The 19801-nt window shown below is 35.4% G+C and overlaps 3 protein-coding genes, 1 long non-coding RNA gene and 2 other non-coding genes across 6 annotated transcripts; 3 read left to right on the top strand and 3 right to left on the bottom strand.

Annotated features, from left to right (window-relative positions):
• The first annotated feature begins 702 nt into the window (after nt 1-702).
• On the top strand, nt 703-4265 carry LOC118052374 (rop guanine nucleotide exchange factor 5). The gene is made up of 7 exons (XM_035063340.2): nt 703-1347; nt 1526-1642; nt 1744-1898; nt 2386-2460; nt 2544-2834; nt 3112-3468; nt 3578-4265. The coding sequence occupies exons 1-7, from the start codon at nt 1047-1049 to the stop codon at nt 4139-4141; spliced, it is 1860 nt and encodes a 619-aa protein (XP_034919231.1). The 5' UTR covers nt 703-1046; the 3' UTR covers nt 4142-4265.
• A 114-nt stretch (nt 4266-4379) lies between these two features.
• On the bottom strand, nt 4380-4451 carry TRNAP-AGG (transfer RNA proline (anticodon AGG)). The gene has a single exon. It is a non-coding gene; the product is annotated as a tRNA-Pro (tRNA).
• Nucleotides 4452-5159: 708 nt separating this feature from the next.
• On the top strand, nt 5160-5231 carry TRNAD-GUC (transfer RNA aspartic acid (anticodon GUC)). Its single transcript has one exon. It is a non-coding gene; the product is annotated as a tRNA-Asp (tRNA).
• Nucleotides 5232-9583: 4352 nt separating this feature from the next.
• LOC118052368 (uncharacterized) lies at nt 9584-10208 on the top strand. Its single transcript, XM_035063332.2, has 2 exons — nt 9584-9959; nt 10048-10208. The coding sequence occupies exons 1-2, from the start codon at nt 9617-9619 to the stop codon at nt 10062-10064; spliced, it is 360 nt and encodes a 119-aa protein (XP_034919223.1). The 5' UTR covers nt 9584-9616; the 3' UTR covers nt 10065-10208.
• A 644-nt stretch (nt 10209-10852) lies between these two features.
• On the bottom strand, nt 10853-13139 carry LOC118052367 (uncharacterized). Its single transcript, XM_035063330.2, has 6 exons — nt 12732-13139; nt 12276-12342; nt 11817-11986; nt 11559-11634; nt 11408-11470; nt 10853-11126 (listed from the first exon to the last, which is right to left on the bottom strand). Exons 1-5 carry the CDS (start codon nt 12852-12854, stop codon nt 11454-11456), a joined length of 453 nt encoding a protein of 150 aa, XP_034919221.1. The 5' UTR covers nt 12855-13139; the 3' UTR covers nt 10853-11126; nt 11408-11453.
• Nucleotides 13140-17037: 3898 nt separating this feature from the next.
• On the bottom strand, nt 17038-18051 carry LOC118052404 (uncharacterized). The gene is made up of 2 exons (XR_004688173.2): nt 17488-18051; nt 17038-17398 (listed from the first exon to the last, which is right to left on the bottom strand). It is a non-coding gene; the product is annotated as an uncharacterized lncRNA (long non-coding RNA).
• Nucleotides 18052-19801: the final 1750 nt, after the last annotated feature.

The following is a 19801-nucleotide window of genomic DNA, read 5'->3' as shown; positions in this document are numbered from 1 at the left end:
TCCATTCATTTATATTTCCTTGCATAAAAGTTACAGGTAGACAAATAAATGCTAAATAATTGCATAAGCATTTCCGGTAAATGAATGCTCTGCCTTGAAAAAAAAGAAAAATAGAACCCACGAAACTTGAGTGTATATTCCCTTTCCTTCTTTTTTTATCCCCTCCATGTAAAGAACAAACCCTAGAGTTATCTCGTTTTTTTTTTTTGTTTTAAAGAGTGTTTGTTTGCATGATTGAATATACATTTCAAACTGTGTTTTTGTATGAATAATTTTAAATTAATATTTTCAGATGACTTTTAATTGTTTTGATGTATTTATGCTGAAAAAAATCAAAATAAATATTAACTTTTCAACAAAGCTAGAGTAGCATGTTCGCACTCTATCGAAAGCAAACAGGATTAAAACAAAATTAAAAGGATCGTACTGATCCATGCCTAAAATTTCTGCTTTCATTCATTTATTAATTTAATAGCTGCCAGGTACATGAATTGTACCTTTAAAGTTTGCTTTCAAATACCTACTGATATCCAATCGTATTAACCAGTATAAAAGTACGTTGGAAAAAAAGATGGTATACGAATTCAAAAATGTATGTGGGGAAAACATGCAGGGCAGAAATGTAACTTTATAGGGCTTAGGCACATCCGTCCGCCAACAGCTACCTGACTACATTATTTTAATATTATTTTGAACGTATTCTCTACTCAGGGGCTGAGAGAGAAAGAGAGCCCAAAAAAACAAAGAGAGACGTTAGCTCATGGCATGTGATCTGATCTTTTGACGGTAACCTTTTGATCTTCAAAAATCAAAATTTGAAGTGAGACAAATAGTCTTGAAATATATAGAACAAGCCCCCCAAAACCTTTCTGGTTGATTCTCTTTCTATTCTTGTAACCACTTGTATTTACTGCAACCTTAAAAATCATGACCCACTTCATAAACCCATGTAGTTGTAGTAACTAGCCAGTGAAGAAATGTTTTTGGTGGTTCTTACAAGTAGTTGAGTTTTTGGGTTTCGAAAAGTTTGTTCCTTTTTGTCGAGAATGGAAACAATGTTAAAGGGGAGTTGTGGTGGTGGAGGATTTGAGAAGAGGAGGAAAGATGAGTCTGAGTTACTGACCGAGTCTGGGACCGAGTCAAGAGAGAGTAGCAGCTCGAGTTCTGAGAGTAGCTCAACTGAGGGAGTTAAGCCAAATAACGGGTGTGCTTCCCCATCTCCTTTGGGTTGGCCTATAAGGAAAGCTGGAGAGTGCAAGAGCTTGGTCTCTAGTGGAAATGGAAGTAAAGAGAAGAAAGCCCATTTGGAGGATTCAAATTTCAAAAAGCTAGGCTCAAAGCTTTCAGGTTGGTCTTGGTGTTTTTTCTTTTACCAGTCATAGATGGATGCCTCTCGTGTTTGAAATAATTCATATTTCAAAATTGCTCCTTTTTTTTTCCTTTTTTTGTTTGTGGCATATGCCCCAACTTTATGATTATTGGTAAGTTGACGTTTTCTCCTTTTTTGGGGGTGGATTTTGTTTAGAGATTGACATGATGAAGGAGAGGTTTGCAAAATTGTTGCTTGGTGAAGATATGTCAGGGTCTGGGAAAGGGGTTTGCACAGCTTTGGCTATATCAAATGCCATCACCAATTTGTGTGGTATGATCTCTTTCTCTTTCAATCTGTGTCGTGTCTATGGCAGCCTTGGCTCCCAGTTCTGCAGTTTCATTTTAATTTGATCTTGGTTATACAATATGTAGGTACTATTTATGGGCAACTTTGGAGACTAGAGCCATTGCCTGAAGAGAAGAAATCAATATGGAGAAGAGAGATGGAGTTGCTTCTTTGTGTTGGAGACCATATCGTGGAATTAATACCCTCATGGCAGACATTTCCTGATGGTAGTAAGCTTGAGGTAATTGTAATTATAGTCCCAAATTTGGAAATGTACCATGGGAATTTGCTCACAAGAACAAGGAAAGGATAAGAATATTAGAATACAGCTTAATTAAGCATTTTGTCTGTTGGATTTTAGTTTGTCAACTATTCTGATGTTAAACCAACGTACCACATGACTGTAAGATATGCTTCCCTTTCCATAATTAGATAACTGATATTCGAACAGCGTATTGTTTGTAGCTTTAACTTTATTTTAAGATGTTATTCCTGAATTTGTAATTTTCTTACCCTTGTCAGACATTACCAATTGAAGAAAGATTAAGCTAGCTGAAGATCTTACGTAATTTGATTTACTTGTTTCAGTTTCTTATAATGATCATTCCACATTTTAGGATAGAATACTCGTAAAAAGGACAAGTGATAGAACTTATTCATTAGAAATCAACTTAGTTTTCCCATTCTTTTGTTTGTTCCTCAATGTAATTAGTTTCTGCATTTTGCAGGTTATGACTTGCAGGCCTAGATCCGATCTTTTTATCAATCTGCCAGCTCTGCGTAAACTAGACAATATGCTTCTTGTAAGATTTACCCTTATTTATTCCTTGTTTTTTTTTCAAACATGATCATTTTGGAATCATTAGCCTGTCTCCTTCAATGACAGGAAGTTTTAGATAGTTTCGTAGACACGGAGTTTTGGTATGTTGATCAAGGGATTGTAGCCCCAGATGGAGATGGGTCAGCTTCTTTCCGTAAAACAATGCAGAGGCAAGAAGAAAAATGGTGGCTACCAGTCCCTCGTGTCCCTGCTGGTGGTCTCAGTGATGATACAAGAAAGCAGTTGAACCACACGCGTGAATGCACCAATCAGATACTGAAAGCTGCAATGGCAATCAACAGTGTCGCTTTAGCTGAAATGGATGTTCCTGACACATACTTGGAAGCTCTCCCAAAGGTAAAATCTGGCAATGCAACAAAGTTTTTTGTTACATGCCTGAATCAAACCGTGCTTGATTTTTTTTCTTTTGTAATGTGATGAAATCAACACCATATCCACAATTTTCTCAATATTTCCTAATCGTGCTTAACATTTTTGTATTGACATAATGAAGTTGGTGCAAATTTTTATGTTTCTTCCTTGTATTGTAGGTAGTTTCTGAATTATAGTACATGTGTTTTTCATAGATTTTTAGCTGTAACAAGGGCATGTGAGTCATTTATTTTATTTTCAGAATGGGAGAGCTTGTTTGGGAGACCTTGTGTACCGGTATATTACTTCAGACCAGTTCTCCGCAGAGTGCCTGCTCGATTGCCTTGACCTGTCATCTGAACATGTTGCTTTAGAGATTGCAAACCGTGTGGAATCTTCAGTTTATGTATGGCGTCGGAGAGCTCATTCAAGACCTCCACCCAATCCAAATCGCTCCACGACAAAGTCATCATGGGAGATGGTCAAGGACTTCATGGTTGACGGAGATAAGAGGGAATTGCTTGCAGAAAGAGCTGAAAGTCTCTTGCTTTCCTTGAAGCATAGGTTCCCTAATCTAACCCAGACCGCCTTGGATACCAGCAAAATTCAATTCAACAAGGTTTTTGTTCTCTCTCCTGCTCCATTATTTACTTACAATCGCCCCATTGCCCTCCCTTTTTTCTATTTCCTAATTCTTCGTATCAGCTTGACTCGTTTTCAACTTTCAGGATGTTGGGAAATCAATTCTCGAGAGCTATTCAAGAGTTCTGGAGAGCTTGGCATTTAATATTGTAGCTCGTATTGACGACTTGGTATACGTTGATGACTTGACTAAACGTTCGGACAATTTGTCTTCAGTTTCCACAGTTGCTGTGATTTCTCACAGGAAGGTTTCAAACCCCTTCTCCGTGCCAGTCTCAGGCACTCCATACAAAACAACGTTCAGTACACCGAGCTTTTCACCCGTGCCGCTTATTAGTCCTGCACGGGGTGAGAGAACTCCATTCCTCCACAGTACCACCTCCTCCAACAGCAATAAAAACAAGCCTCCTCGTCGTGGTTTAGGTGTGAAGAGGGCGCTGACAAACTATCTTGCTGTTGATTCAAAACCCAAGATCTGTGGCAATACAAATGTTGATTCAAAACCCAAGATCTGTGGTAAAACAAATGAAGGATCGTGTCCAAATCCAAAGACAAATGGCAGAGAGGATTTGGGGCCGGAAAAGAACTCACCGACCCAAAAAAATGGGACTAAATTGCGCCAAAGTGCTCCCAAATATATTGTAACTTGACGAGAAGCATTGAGATTAGGAAAATTGAAATACAGTTTGACAATTAGGGGATTGTTCATGCTAGAAAAACCTTCTTGATTGTAACCGATATTTGATATTTGTTGTTTAATATTTTCTTTGAGTTCTTGGTGGGCTGTCATTGTTTATACCCTCATTTAAATCTCTCATTTCCTTTCCTCCGGTGATATGAGGGATTTCCCGTTGACCTACAAGATACGGAGAAAAAATGAAAAGCAAAGGGGCATTCCGAGAATTGAACTCGGGACCTCTCGCACCCTAAGCGAGAATCATACCACTAGACCAAATGCCCGATTCGAAAAGCAGCTAACCAAGCTTTATAATACCTAATATACTTCTTCGACCTTGCTCAAGAATTTTGCAAACACGTGATTTTTTCTATTAAACTGATGATAGTTTCATTGTGTTAATAAAGGGTGACAAATCTTAAACAAAGAATAGTAAAGATGCCACGGAGTGGGAGCTCGGTTTGAATGATCTTAAATCAACGCTAGTTTTGCCACAAGTTAGTTAAAGGATTTCCTGCTGTCTAGGTTTTAAAGTTAGAATTTAATAAATTATTTTTTAAAAGGAGCTTTGGTCATCCTGATCTAAAATAAAAGGAGTTGATTAGGATTCGGTGCTAACGCATAATGGATTGCTGTTAGAAAACTGAAGCTCAATATATAAGTCGCTGGCTAAATGAAGTTTAATGTTTTTTAACAAGAAGTTATCTCTTGTATAGTTTTTTATTGGACAACATCTATTATTTTATAAATATATTGGAAATCCAGAGCACTTATGTATAATAATTTTTTTTTTTCCTTTTAAATATAAATTATCGTTTACTAAAATATGAAAAAGCAACCATTATTTTCCATACATGGTGACCTTAGAGATTACGATGCATATATGATGAATTTTGCAGCATTTCTTACAGGTCGATGACATCAAGAGGTGGTTGCCAAAGGGAGAAATGAATAGAATTAATTAATAAAATAAGTTGACGTAGCACAGCAATGTCGTTGTAGTATAGTGGTGAGTATTCCCGCCTGTCACGCGGGTGACCCGGGTTCGATCCCCGGCAACGGCGTAATTTTTAGTATTAAATCCCTTGCAAAGAAAAGCACAAGACCCATCTCAATGACGACCAGCGTCCACATCTCCGCTTTGGTAGTGAAATTGTTGGAATTATTGTTTTTTATAGGGATTTTTTAGCTTGAAGTTATATTAAAATAATATTTTTTATTTTTTAAAAATTAATTTGTATATTAATACATTAAAATATAAAAAATATTATTTTAAAATAAAAATAAAAATTTTTTAAATTTTAAATTTTTTCAAAAATAAACTTTTACAATTCAAAAAATAATCTTAAATGTTAACTCTCTCTTCAGTCTCGCCGTCTTCGTCGGCCTGGTGTGGAACCCAACTGAGCCCATCTCCTGCTCTCCGAGCCCCAAAATCGCTTAAGACTCTATCGCTTTCCACGTCTACTCATTCAGCTCCTTTCTCTCCTATAGCCTAGCGCTCTCGCTCTTAAACAAGCTATTAGGATCGCTAAAACTTCGAGTCACAATCATGGAACTTATTTGCAGATGGCGGAGCTTTTGTTAGCGCACGTGAATAATTATTTGGTTCGGGTTGGGAAGTTGGTTTCGGGTATTGGGTCGGTTTGAGGGTGTGTTTCTGATGTTGGGCACTTGTTAATGTTATTCAGTTGAAGCTTGGGGTTTTGGGTCGTGGAGGTGTGAACATAGTCTTGTTATTTTGGCTTTTTTGGGTTATGTTTCCATTGTTTTGAACGCTTTACTCGCTAGTTGTATTAATTGTAACGAATGAAGTGAAAAAGGAAGTGTTTCTTTCTTCCATTTTGTAGGTCTCCGACATGTAGTTCATTCATGTGCAAGTTGGTTTTTATTAATGGACTTGGAAAGTGGTTTTATTATATTTTGAGGACTTGTATTATATAGGTTTATATTAGTTGTAGGGCAATCCTATTTCTTTTAAAATATCCATCATGAATCATTTTGTCTTAATATCTAAAAAATATTCTTAAATGTTATGATATTTCAAAATATTCAAGTAGTCTATGAAATGTATGATCAGTTAATTAGTTGGTTTTAGCAATTTTATTCATTTTTTATAGTCAAGTTGGTTAATAACTTATACTTGTTATTTGGTAGACTAAAATGACTTGTGGTTACTACTTGCAAAAAATTCTTTTAAGTATAGGTGATGACTCTTCAATGTTTTAATAAGTATATTTTTAAAGAGAGAAAATTCAATAATATTCTAGCAGAGATATTTTGAAAATATATTTATGGTAGAGAATGAAAATCATGAATCTTTATTCTAAGGATCCGATGGTGTATTTATAGTTCATGAGTCATGTTTTTTTTGTGAAAAGGAGGCTATGAAATGTAATTTTTCTCTTGCGATTTTTTGAGTTACATTCTACTAAAAATAACATGTATTGGATCAATATAAAATATCGAGGGACTTGAATGGGGTCTCAAAAAAGTTCCTTAGAAAGTGTTGAGTTTGGACAAGGTGCCTGAGCTCATTAGAGGTGATAGTGCATTCGGGTATGCTGCTTTGACCCAAACATGTCAGGCTCGAGCTTTCTCGGGCGTGAAAGCCCCAGCCTATGAGAGGTGAAAGTGGGCACAAACGTGCTGCTTGGACCCATACATACTAGGCTCAGGTGTATTAGAGACGAGTAATGGGTCCAAACACGCTACCTGAATCTAAGCATGTTGAGTTTAGGGTGCACTTCAGATCCTGAGTACGTTAGGCTCGGGTGTAGAAGCCCGAGCCCACGGATGCTGGGCATGTCATGTCCACGTTAGGCATGCGCCCTACAAGGGCTTGAGCTTCTTGCCCTAGTCCAGGCTCCTTGTGTGATGGGCTTGGGATACCAAATTAACCCGAGCTCAAAGAGCGTTTTTATTGGGTCTATTTTAAGAGAATCTTTTGGGTTTATTTTGAAGGGATTTTTAGATTCATTTTATTTGTATCCATCAAAATGAATATTTTGGGATAGATAGGGCCAGTCTTGTTTGTATTTAGTTTAGCATTGCTATGGTCTGTATAATATTTTGTAAATCTTAGTTTAATGTGGTCGGTGTAATAAATTATAGATGCGATAAAAATGGTGCGAAACGAGTGGGAGTTGTTTTGGCAGAAAGAGGAAGTGGAAAAGTGGGAACCTTGATGATGGGGGATTGAACTTGATGTACTTGCAGACTTGGGTTGAGTTATGACGAGCAGCAATAGCCGCTTTAAGAAGTGGGTTCATGCTTCCACTTGTATGGTCGTTGATTTCTTATCAGGTTAGTATCAAAAGTCCTATGATTTGGTAAAGGCTATTAGGATAAGATGGATGAGCACGCCGAGCGTGCAAGAAAGTCCGGAACAAGGATTTGTGTCGCGACAAGCAAGAGAGGAAGCATGCATGTGGCAGGCTCTTGTCAGATATAGCTTAGGAAGTGATGGATTTACAATAAAGGAGCGAGCTGAAATAGAAATGGCTATGGCAAGAGTTTAGATTTTTCTCTCCTTTCTTCCGATAATACGATCTACTTCCCTGGACAAGGACTATTGTAATTTCCTAATCTTCGATATCTTTTCCTGGGGAAAAAAAATATGGCAGCAATAATGCTGAAAGATTGCAGATGATTTTGTCCTCTGGTGGATCCTCATGAGGATGGCCTTACAACTTTGAGCTGACAAATGAGTTGTGCCATGGATTTCTTATGATCGCTGGTTGTCTATACATTCCATTATTCCAAGCTTGGATTGATCATCTCTTCTGTTTGTCCCGTGGATCTGTTCTCATTGATGTTCACCTTCACTACTCTGTTACCTGTACCATAAAAGTCTACATTAATTTTAGCAATTTTTTATAGCTGTCGATGACGGAGAGGGAAGAAATGTCTTGGAGGTGTCTGAAAAGAAAACAATTACTCCTGTAGAATGCATCGAACTCCAATTAAGTTGTAATAAAACTCTTATACCAACAGTTCGAAGTGCGTATACGATGCTTTCTGCAGTGGTGTGGTGTTCAGATGGAAGAGCAGAAGTAAAGGAACTGTGAGGCTATGGTTTCAACTGTTTGATTGATGTTGCGTAGAGAGAAGTTGGATTTTATGTGATTGCCCTTTATTTTTTTCCCACCGTGAAGGAAAACTGTGCTTTGTTTCTCCTGCCTAGAATTCAAAGTTGCCTCTTCTGTTGTTCCTCCTTCTCAGTCGGAATGAATGCCAAGAAACATTTTTTGCCGAAAAGGGAAATGCGAGCAAATGACAATTCTCGGATATTTGATAGTTGTATCAACTTATGCTAAGCTATACTCCATGAGGGATCATATTTTTCTACAAGGGATGATTCTCCTAGTCATGTGGCACTAGGTGCTTTAGGGCATTTGGAGAGTGCTGTATGTTTTATATATATTATTTTTGTACAAATTTAATAGTTAAAGAGAGATAAAAATAAAGTGAGAACTCAACATATTTTAATTTAGTTATGAGCTGAATTTAAATAGATACAAGATTGATAATCTTTATAAATTCTTTATTGGATTACAATTTTTTTTTTTTTATCATCTTTAACATAAAATATTAAGATTAAAGATGCTCATCTTTTCACATCATTAGATATATAAAAATCTTTTAAGTATCTATCATATTTTTATTAACATTAATAATGTGTAAGGATATTTATCTTTTATTAATGATGTGTAAGGATATTTATTTCTTATTAAATTCTATAAGGAAAAAAAATAACATTTGGACCCCTTTTCTTTATAAAAAAATAAAATTTATAAGCTATAAATACTCTAAAATCATTTAGATGTCACGTGGACAATCTATTCTTATAAAGTTTTTTTTTTTAAAATATCATTATAGTTTTTTTTTTAAAAAAATACTTAAATACATATCATATAATACTTAAAGCTATCAAATATAATTTTTTTTTTTGCAGTTATCAGTCTAAGTGGCTTATTAAATAATAGTTAGCTACCAATCAAGAAAAACAAAACAAATTACTATAATTGTTAATCTTGGTACTAAATCACTTCGATATTTTGGGACATAACGAGGGAGTAAACTCAAGAGTCTTTCATAGTTGTGAAAACCAGAGGGGCTTCAGGAAACAAAGGTGATATCTTTTGTAGAATTGAGTGGCACTGCTATGCTGTCAATTGCTCATGAAAAGCACCCATTTTCCCTTTCGTGAACAAAAAAGCAAGGAAATGGTTCCAGAGACTCTAGGGAGCGGTTGCCGTCATTTACTGTAGCCATGTAAATCTGGAATCCATCGTGGAAGGAGTAGGTGATACAATAAACAAATGACCTTGTGTTCATAGTGCTTCTTCCACTATGATTTATGGGTTCACATGTAGGCAACTTTCAGCTACTTGTTTCAGTATAAAATCCTGCGAGGTAGAGCATTGCTTGTGCACTGCATTGAAAAATGGCGACTCCAATGAAGTACATTTGCTTGTTTATGTTTCTTGCAATTCTCACCATTGCTGGGCTCAATCAAGTTGACGGGGCCGGTGAGTGTGGGAAAAACACCACTCCTGACATGGAGGCTTTCAAGATGGCTCCTTGTGCGTCAGCAGCACAGGATGAGAACTCTTCAGTTTCGAGCCAGTGCTGCGCTCGGGTGAAGAAAATTGGACAGAACCCAGCGTGCCTTTGTGCTGTTATGCTTTCCAACACTGCTAAGAGCTCTGGAATCAAGCCAGAAATTGCAATGACCATTCCCAAACGATGCAACATTGCTGATCGTCCCGTGGGCTACAAGTGTGGAGGTGCGTTCACAAATTTGATCTCTTTCATGTCTTCTTTATTTCTACCTGCTGCCCTTAAATGTTTAAATTTGCTTGATTTCTCTTGCAGCTTATACTTTACCTTGAAGAGTGAGACCATGGACTGTGCTCTCCCTGTAAAGTACTTTCTATCAACCTGCTGGAGTTCACATCATTGTTGCTAGTTCTTCTAGCTAACAAATGTAGTTTAACATCCAGACATCTGAATAATAAATAACTATTGGTGCTTAATCTCCTCTGGCTCGATCAATTGCTCTTTTTTTTTTTTTTTTTCCCTATTATTCTTTTACTATTCTACAGCAGATCTACTCTCTTTCTAATAAAGATTAGACCACCATCCACTGTCAAACCAACCTGGCAGATCAGAATGATTACTTTAATACTTAATACCTAAACATCATAAAACTGCAAGTACACAATTAGTATTTAGCTTCAGTAATTTTAACTCACGTTTGCTGGCATGAAACTAGAAGAGGGAACTCCTCTTCTTAAATGGGCTTGAATATCATGGAAAGAAGAGCATGAGCCTCAATCTAGTGTTTTATTAATTGGACTTGCAGACAGTGTGGATGAACAAAAAAACATTCTGCTACAAACAACCATTAAACTAGTAATGCGTGGCCATTAGATGTTTGTGCTGATTTAGATACCCGATTAATTCCGTTCGAACCACATGTTTAAGGCAGCCACGATCATGATCTGATCATGTTTCTAACATTTGCAGTTGCTGAATTGCTGGGAGCGTTTCTAGTTGATTCAAGTAATTGTTTCTCCATTTACACTTTATGAAATTAATCAATATTTGTGACAGCAGTAGCTATAAACTGGCATAAGCTAGAATTTGAACAGTACAAGTTTTATAGGGAGAGAATAAGTTAAGAGTATAAAGTCCATGGACAGGTAGAATAATATATTGATATTAGTCGACTAGACAACATGATGCATTGTTTAGTAGACAAGATTCTGCAAGGAGTGAAGATATAAAACCCCGACAGAACTATATCTGCTCGAGTAGACGACTAGTTGGGACAAAAAGAACCCAACAATTTACCACATTGTCCTTCCATATGACACTGTGCTAGTCTTATACTAATCTGTATTAATTTCTTAGTTCCATAGATTACGTTGAGAGAGCTCATAGTCATATTCCTGCATCACATTAAACAAACACCATTTTAGTCATCTGAATAACGTACAAAAGGCGAAGAAGAATAATAACATGCATATCTATGGAAAGAAGAGAGATGCAACATACATGTAAGTTACAATGTTCTGGTGAATTTTATAATGGCAAATTCCTGATGCCTTGTAACATGGTCTTGTGAGAACATTTTCGTATTCCTTTTAAAAGCCTTTTCCTTTCCAGAAATCAGCAATTGATAAAAAAAGTGCTTATATGGATGCACGATGGATCCACTAATTTTGCGCACCTTAGTTTACTGGGATGCTGCATTTGCATAAAATGGGGCCGGACGCCTAATAATACAGTGAACCTGCAAAAATGCATGTGATCAAGATTTACCAAACTGTCATTAAATAACATCATAATGAATCATATTTACAACTATACGGCTACCATACCCTGCCACCAGTTCCCTCTTGAAGCGCTGTTTGGATCGTTGCCATTCGGATCATCCTTTCCATAATCTTTCTTGAACTGTTCAGGAGAAAAAAAAAAAAAAAACAGTCAGTTATCACTTCAACAACTTAAGCAAATGGAAGAAAATGAAGCTATCATGTTCCACTATTATAATGCATCTTCTGATGCATGATCCGTATTGGCTGAAATAATCTTATCTTCCAAATAATTATTAGTTTATTGAAAGATTCACTACTCACAACATGTTGAGATTCTGAGTTCTTGGTCCTTGGGGAATAGTTTTCTTGGCCCCCATAGTAGATTGACGAGCTAAAATAGCTTGGTTCTGACGTTTCGTTCTGATAAACTGAACTCTGGCCTTTGCCACTTATGCCGCCGCTCTCTCCCTTGGCTTTCCGAGCGGCATTATCTGAAAACACCCCGAAGATGTAAAGCATTCACAAAATGATTTAGAGCACTGATCAGCGAGCAATCTATTAATGACAGAACCAGATTTCTGCTATTTATGCAATTTGAACAATTCACACAAAGCCTTTGTTATACTGAGTTGTGACTGTGCAATATAGATAATATTGGAAGCACATATCATCTATACAAGAGATAAGGATATTTAGTCAACGTAATTAGCAATAAAGATGGTCATTACAGATCAAACACAAGATGTTTCTATTCTAGCAACAAAAGTTATGATCACACACCTGGATTCACATATGTTTCATTCCCAACATGATTACCCGTGGTTCCAGAGTCCCTTCCAGCTGGCACCTGAAATTGGAACAGTTAAAAGGGAAAATATTCATCCTTTCAACAAGGAGTTCAATAATTATCTGTGAACGGCCACTACCTTCCTAGGCTAATAATTATTCTAAAAGGGTTTCTTCCTTTTCCTGTCTTTCTATTCTATTTCTCTATCTTTTGCTTACCATCCCTTTTGCTTTTTTATGTGCTAATCTTAGTGGTTGCTTTGCTAGCCCCCGCAACTAGATATGTTAAGAAAAAAAACCAGGAGAACCATGGAAAGCAATCATTTTCTTTCGTCATTTCTGATTTCTGGGCTAATGGCAAGACGGCAAAACCCCCATAATATATAGTAGTACCCTGTCACACATCATAAAATTAAGCCTGACAAATTAAAAGGTCTCCGAGTAAAGTACCTTCGATGGAGGAGGGAAAATGGACCCAAATATCCCACTTGAGGCGGACGATGAAGAGGAAGAGTCTTTAGGACCAAAAAGATGATCAAAAGAAGAAGCACCGACTTGCCTGTTGTTTTCCATGCTAAGATTGGATTTCTTTTTTTAACCTTTCTTTGTCAACCAACGAACAAAACTACTCTTTAATAGCCTACAGTAACGACCACACTGACCCCAAAAAGACTCCAAACAAATTGAAGAGGGAGCAAAGACCTAACTGAGCCCAAAAAACAGCACAAATTAAGAGGGTAGGAGTGGTAGACAAGGTTTGCCGAGTGAAAAGTAAAGAAAGAAAGAAACAGATAAAAGAAAAACTTCAAGTGTGGATGCAAAGCACGTGAAGATTTGCAGTTGTGGAGATATAATGCAAACGATCTCTGCTCTATTTATAAGCCCAAAAAACGGTGCTTTAGGATGCTCTTGCTGCAATCCCATGTGCCTCTATTCAATCCTCTTTACTCTTTTTGACACATGGGGTGCTTCCTCTGTCTACAAGTGGACATGCTGCCAGTTCCAACCCCTCTCTGCCACGTGTCTCCCATGCCCATATCTTTGACTCTCTTTCTGATGTTATTTTCTTGCATGAGGATAACCAGATAAGGTCTTGGCTCAACTTGGTCTCACAGGATATGCTTCCAAAGAGTTGGCCTTCCACCCCTTTTCCTTTTTTCTTCTATCTTTTCTTTTCACTTAGACTAAATACTAAGAAGATATACCAGTATTCCATGCATTGAATATGTTATGGATTTCACTTCAACTAAATACTAAGAAGATATATATACCAATATTATTCCATGCATTGAAGATGCTGTAGATTTATTCTTTCCTCTGACCCTGCAAAATCTTCCTAGGTTCAATGACAGAATATATGTTTGTTCTTTTTGTGTGTGTGGACAATGTTGGAGCGCTCATCATGGCTGCTAGCTAGGTTGTTGGACGTTGTCGTGCCACCGATTCTGATCAAGATTGAGTTACTCGAAACATATTTGCGCTTCGGAATCACATTACCTGAGGATAACTCGGCATTTTTATCACATGTTGTGAAAAAAGAAATCAAGTATTTCAATGTTTATTGCCAAATTAGCACACATACGCATATATCCACGATAACAACTGCTATTTTTCATGTTTATCCTGGATTCAAGATAGCAGTACGCTAATCTTGGATTTGTAAGCACGATTTCTTATTAATAAATTTTGGCATTTTCATGTTGACAATAACATTTGTGGTCGGTAGGGTAAGGGTGCTAGCTAGATAAACATACAATTTTCGAGATAAGGTTATTAATTAATTTTGTCTCGATGAGAACGATTAAGGGACAAGGAAGATGATAAAGTCCACGTCTAAGCAAGAACAAGGACGTCGGAGTATTAATTATTGCTCAGAGCAGCAAGACAAAGCGTTGTGGCATTATCGTCATTGAAAATACAAAGCTATCAAATTTGCTCGAAAAGATACATAAAAAAGTGTGAATAGAGGTAGTCAAGGGTCGTCATGGCTGTATAATCTGAGTTTCAAGCGTGGATAAATTCTCAATCCTTTGAGGATAAAGGTGGATGTTGTGGGTGCAGCCCATACAAATATTTATCTGCGGTCCTGATCGATGATACGGTGGTTCAAAAAAAATTATAATATATGATTCTTTTAGGTTCCTTTTGGATATAAGCGGATAAGTTCATTCGAAGGACAGTGACTTTAATGACGTGTGGCATTAGAGTTTTCTAGGGCTAGTCTCTAATTGGGGCCGGTTTTGTGGCGTGATATGTCCGACTGGTCATCTGCGTCCTTACGTTTCTATAATCCGAAATGCTATTCCTTTCATCCGTCCTTGCGTTTCTATAAAATCGAAGGATATTTTTTTTATTTTGTGTGTGTGTGTGTGTGTCAAAAGTTCGTTTGATTTTGGGGGATGCCCGCTTAAAATTCCCTTCATATTGGTCTAAGAAGAAGGAAAAGGTAAATTAAGAAAAAGAAGTACTTTAAAGTAAGTTTTATTATTATATATAAACACACCACACAATTAAAATGTTCTTTAATTTTTTTTTTACTATAGGGGTGATAAATCTTCAATTTTTAGGTTTTTTATTTTTAAAAAACAAGTTTTTCTTTTATTTTTATTATTTTACACTTGGTTTATTTATTACAATTTTTTTTTTCTTATCTTCAATTTTTGTAATATTTTAATAGTTGTTTCTTTTTTTTTCTTTATACTTTTTTTGAAAAAAATATTACTTTTAATTCTTTAAACTTGGAATATTTATCACTTTACACTTAGCCTATATATAAACATTCTTTTTATTCTCATCTTTATTCTCTTGTAATTTTTTTTTTCAAAAAAATCTTATACAAACACTAAGAAAATAATGTTCTAATACAACAATTGGAACATTATTCTATTTTTTATTATGTTAAAAATGATTTTGAGATTTTACATTTTCTAATTAATATATATATATGATATTTATTATATTTTATCATATGTAACTATCAATTTTTTGATTTATAATTTTATTTTTTTCTGAAAGTCAAAAAAACATGTTAATAATACTTACATATTAATTTATTTGCATTAGAAAAAAATAATTATTAGAAAACATGTTAATAAGGATATCCCTTAACTAAAAGAAAAGAAAAGAAAAAATAAAATGTAGCAAATTTAATGAAATTTTCGTGGCAGCCGAGAAATTGTCACAGTTTGCAAAACGGCGAGAATATGTATTTTCTTGCAATAAAAAACAAGAAGCTAAAACTTTTGTGTTTTATATATTTTAAAAGTATATTTGCTTTAAAAAAGTTGAAAAAAAATATCTTTTTAATATAAAAAAAATATATTTCAAACAAAATTATTTTTAAAAAGCTGCCGACAAACTCTTGATAACATATCGACCGCTACCTTGAACTCTAAGTTTCATGACTGCCACGGAAGTATCGAATAGTTAAGGTGGTCAAGTCCCGCACAATTGCAGAAGAAGACGGCATAGCTGTATTTTCTAGAACCTGTGGCAGACACGAAAGGAAATGATATTAAATTCGTTGCCGATCGATTTGGGCTGCTGATTTCTAGAAGTTGTTGAATCTGGTTTTGGTTGAAGATCTTCGCAATATGCCAAGAGTATTTTATTAGTAGATAATAGGAATATCTAATACTTAAAAGCTAAGTCTGTTTAGCCTGGGGGCTGGATCCCCGAGAGACCAACTAGTCAAGTTGTGGGAAGTCCCTCGGAATCATATATTCCAGGCTCCAGCTTTTATATATTGATTCTGGAATACAACCAAGCTTCCATATGGCTAGCCTTGACAAACTTGATTTGTAATTGCTGTGTTCTGTAAATTTGGTTGACATTTGGATTCTACATGGACCAGCTGCAGCACAGCAAGACACCAAGTAAATGTCTTCGATGAAAATCAAAGCATTCAGCTCCCTAGAGGACCACTCGAGCATGGTTTGTGTCGCTTCGATCACAAGAAAAAAACAGAAGAAAAGAAAACGACATGAAGAAGCAAGCAAGCAATGTTTAAGATTTTCAGTTATGAAGAGCTCGTGTTCAAATCTTAGAATGAGTTGGGTTCAAGCTATTTCATAAGGGCCGATTTCCTTGACGCCTCCTCGTATTCTTAGGCCCACAAACATATCCGTGTACGCGTAGTTGAAGCAGCAGCTGCTCCCTTTGAATTTCTTTCTGGTTTTCTTCTAGATTTGTAATTTTGCGAGACAACTTTGGCGTGATGCTCTCAGTATGAAACTGGAAAAACCTCTGTCAAGGGTCATGATACTATGATTACCATCACACACTTCTAGCACAGATTCCTTACCCACAATTCGAACACAAGTACAATTTGATCCTAAACTTTCATAACTATGCAAGACTTTCCTTAGTGTCAGAAATCATTACATACAATTCGAACACAAGTACAATTTGATCCTAAACTTTCATAACTATGCAAAACTTTCCTTGGTGTAAGAAATCTCAGCATCTTCTTATTACGTTGTTTGCCATGGAATTAACGAGCCTTGGATAGTTTTATAAGTAGAGTTTGATTCTTGAATTTCTTTAAAAAATGTGAAAGATTAAGTTACATTAGGATTTGTTTGCTCAAAATTTATCGGAACTCTTAAAGGACAAAAAAGAAAAAAAAAAGAGGATTAATTATCGTATTTCCAAATTAAGTCTCGCCTCAGTAAATCTCTTGCTTCAAGACTTCCCTATTCTAGTTTCCAGCATAAGACCCTATTCTAGTTTCCAGCATTTTTTATTGCAAGTGACGGGAATAAAACGCGAATACTTACATAGTATATTTTTCATAAATTCCTTCTTGACAAGTTAATGAAAATTACATGTGATTATCTGATATAGATGACACAAATGCCACAATTGTTTCTTGAGTATCGAACAATTGAGCGCGTGGGAACAACGTATGTATTAAGAAAACGATCTGCATCTATCCATAAACGAAAACGTAAGTGGAACAAGAGCATCAAGATATTAAATAATTGAATCAGTGGATTTCCATGGATGGCACTTGAGCTTCGGGCATGATGAGTCCCATGAGCTTCTACATTCACCTTTCGCACCATCACAGCACTTGCATTCCAGTCCTAGGGAGGCAAAAAACCTCTTCGAATTCCCTGTTAAAAACCCCAAATAGATGATATTATAACTTACAATTCCAGCTAAATCATACATAATTGAACACGAGTAACTCCTTTCCCCTTACCTTGTTGGAGTGTTAATGGCCTGGCCTCTATAGTTCTTGGATATTGAGATATGGCAGAAATGATCAATAATAGCAGAACAGATGCTAGAAGTTGCTTGGGTGCATACATTTCTCTCTAACTTTCTAGCAATGGTTAGGTCAAGTAAATTAAAGGAAGCAGAGAGAAGTTAGCACAAACATAAGATTGCAACACACACACACACACACACACACACACATATATATGTACACACACAGGGAGAGGGAGAGAGTAGCCTGAGCCAATAAGGAATTCACAAAAAGGAATGATTGGCATCAGGCAACGCGTTTACACCTCCCGTAAGTCATTCGTGGGTGGGCCCGTAATAGGGGCCTTCGTTAGTTCCTTTCACTCAAGAGCTATGAATGTGGGTCCAATGCGAATATAACTTTTAATTATTGGTCGACATGTTACCGGAACTTATCTGTTTCCACGAGCATACCGGGTTTCAATTCCAGTTTTCTAAGGTTAGAAACATTTTTTTTTTTTAATTTAAAAAAAAAAGAAATAAAAGTTTAAACCGCACACGTAGAGTTCAGATAAATTCTGGCCGACGATAAATACTATAAAAAACGTATTAAAGGAGTCATCATGTCCACCAGAATTTTAAAATCGCATTGATCACTCAAAAACACACACGCATATTATAAAATTTATGATGCAGTTTTATTGAAAAAAAATATATTCATACACGGGTGCTCATATAAAAAAAAATTGAAAAACAATTATTCTAGAAGAACAATAGCTTAAATAAAACTTTAATTCATAATATATTTTCTCCAAATTAACATAAAATAATAATAATTAATCATTAATCCATATTATCATTGCCTGTACGTGTTGAAAGGGTTTGAAATGGTATGAGGACGACTAGAGAGCAGAGAGTGATTGATGCTGTGTTTTTGGGAAACGTTGGTGACGGGGTAGCTAAAGTCGTGAATGAACAACTATTTTGTGTTTATGCAGCAATTCCATTAATTCCAGTAGCTAACCGGAAACCGGAAGCATAGACTTGACCATCCTGACAGAAAATTAATCATCCATGAATTTACATATGCATCTTAAAAAAAATAAAATAGATTTGTTGGAACTCAATGAGTTCACGCAATTTTCCGGCCGATTGCTATCGTTTCTAAAATAATTTTTTGTTCATTTTAACAATGGAATTAGGCAGAAGCCATGCAAGGGGGGGAAAAACCAAAAATCATGATCGCGAATCACAACAAGGTTAGGATGAAAAATAAAAAAAATATAAAAGAAAACAATAACGTAAAAAATTTAAAAAGCACATCTGAATATTGCGGTAACTTGTATTTTTTGTGCAAGTACAAAAAAAAATAAAAAAATATTTGACCTGCTATATGATTTTTGCCTTTTATGTTGAGCCATACATGTAATTATACTTTAAACATTTATTTTGTAAATACTAAAATCTAATGTATTTGCAAGCTAATATCAATGGTTGAAATTAAAAATAAAAATTCTCAATAAAATAACTCATTAATTTTAAAATAATATTTTATTTATTTTAATTTTAATAATGATTATGAGGTCTAATTTACGTCAAGCTTGCGCATGCAAGCTTTATCTAAATGCAATCTAGAAGAGCAATAAATTCTCACATCATATCAAAATAATAGTAGTAACAAAATCCTTGATGCAACCCAAATTGCTGCGAAATTTACTGATCTAGCTTCGCTAGCTGCAAAAGCATGTTGATTTTTTAAAAAATATATATAATTACATAACACCAATTTAGTGGATTATATACGTCCCGTGTAGGGCGGCAGATCCTTCCATTGTGTTTATCTCTTTTCAAAACAAACACATGAAATAACTATTGATAATTCCACCTTAACTACTTCAAAATCTCTCATCATGCTCAGCGTCTCCGCTGGCATTTTCGCTGATGGCCATTCATTTTTTCTTTTCTAATTGTTCAAGCCAGAAAGGTTTTATGAAGTCTCCGCAGGCATTTGCCTGGTTAATATTTATGTTTTGATTGTGGTTGTATTTATTTTTTTAAAGTATTTTTTATTTAGAAATATATTAAAATAATATTTTTTATTTTTTAAAAAATTATTTTTAACATCAGCATATTAAAATAATTTAAAAATACTAAAAAAATATTAATTTGAAGAAAAAAAATAAAATAAATTTAAATTTAAATTTTTTAAAAAATATTTTTAAAATATAAAAACAAATAAAATACAACGGTATACCATTTCAGAATAGCAATAGCAGGGGCCAGGAGAGAATTTGTGATTTTTGTTTATCAAACATGATTTATGAAAT

The sequence above is a fragment of the Populus alba genome, chromosome 8 (assembly GCF_005239225.2).
Source record: "Populus alba chromosome 8, ASM523922v2, whole genome shotgun sequence".
Classification (NCBI taxonomy): Eukaryota; Viridiplantae; Streptophyta; class Magnoliopsida; order Malpighiales; family Salicaceae; genus Populus; species Populus alba.
This window is presented reverse-complemented; position numbering and strand designations above follow the sequence as displayed.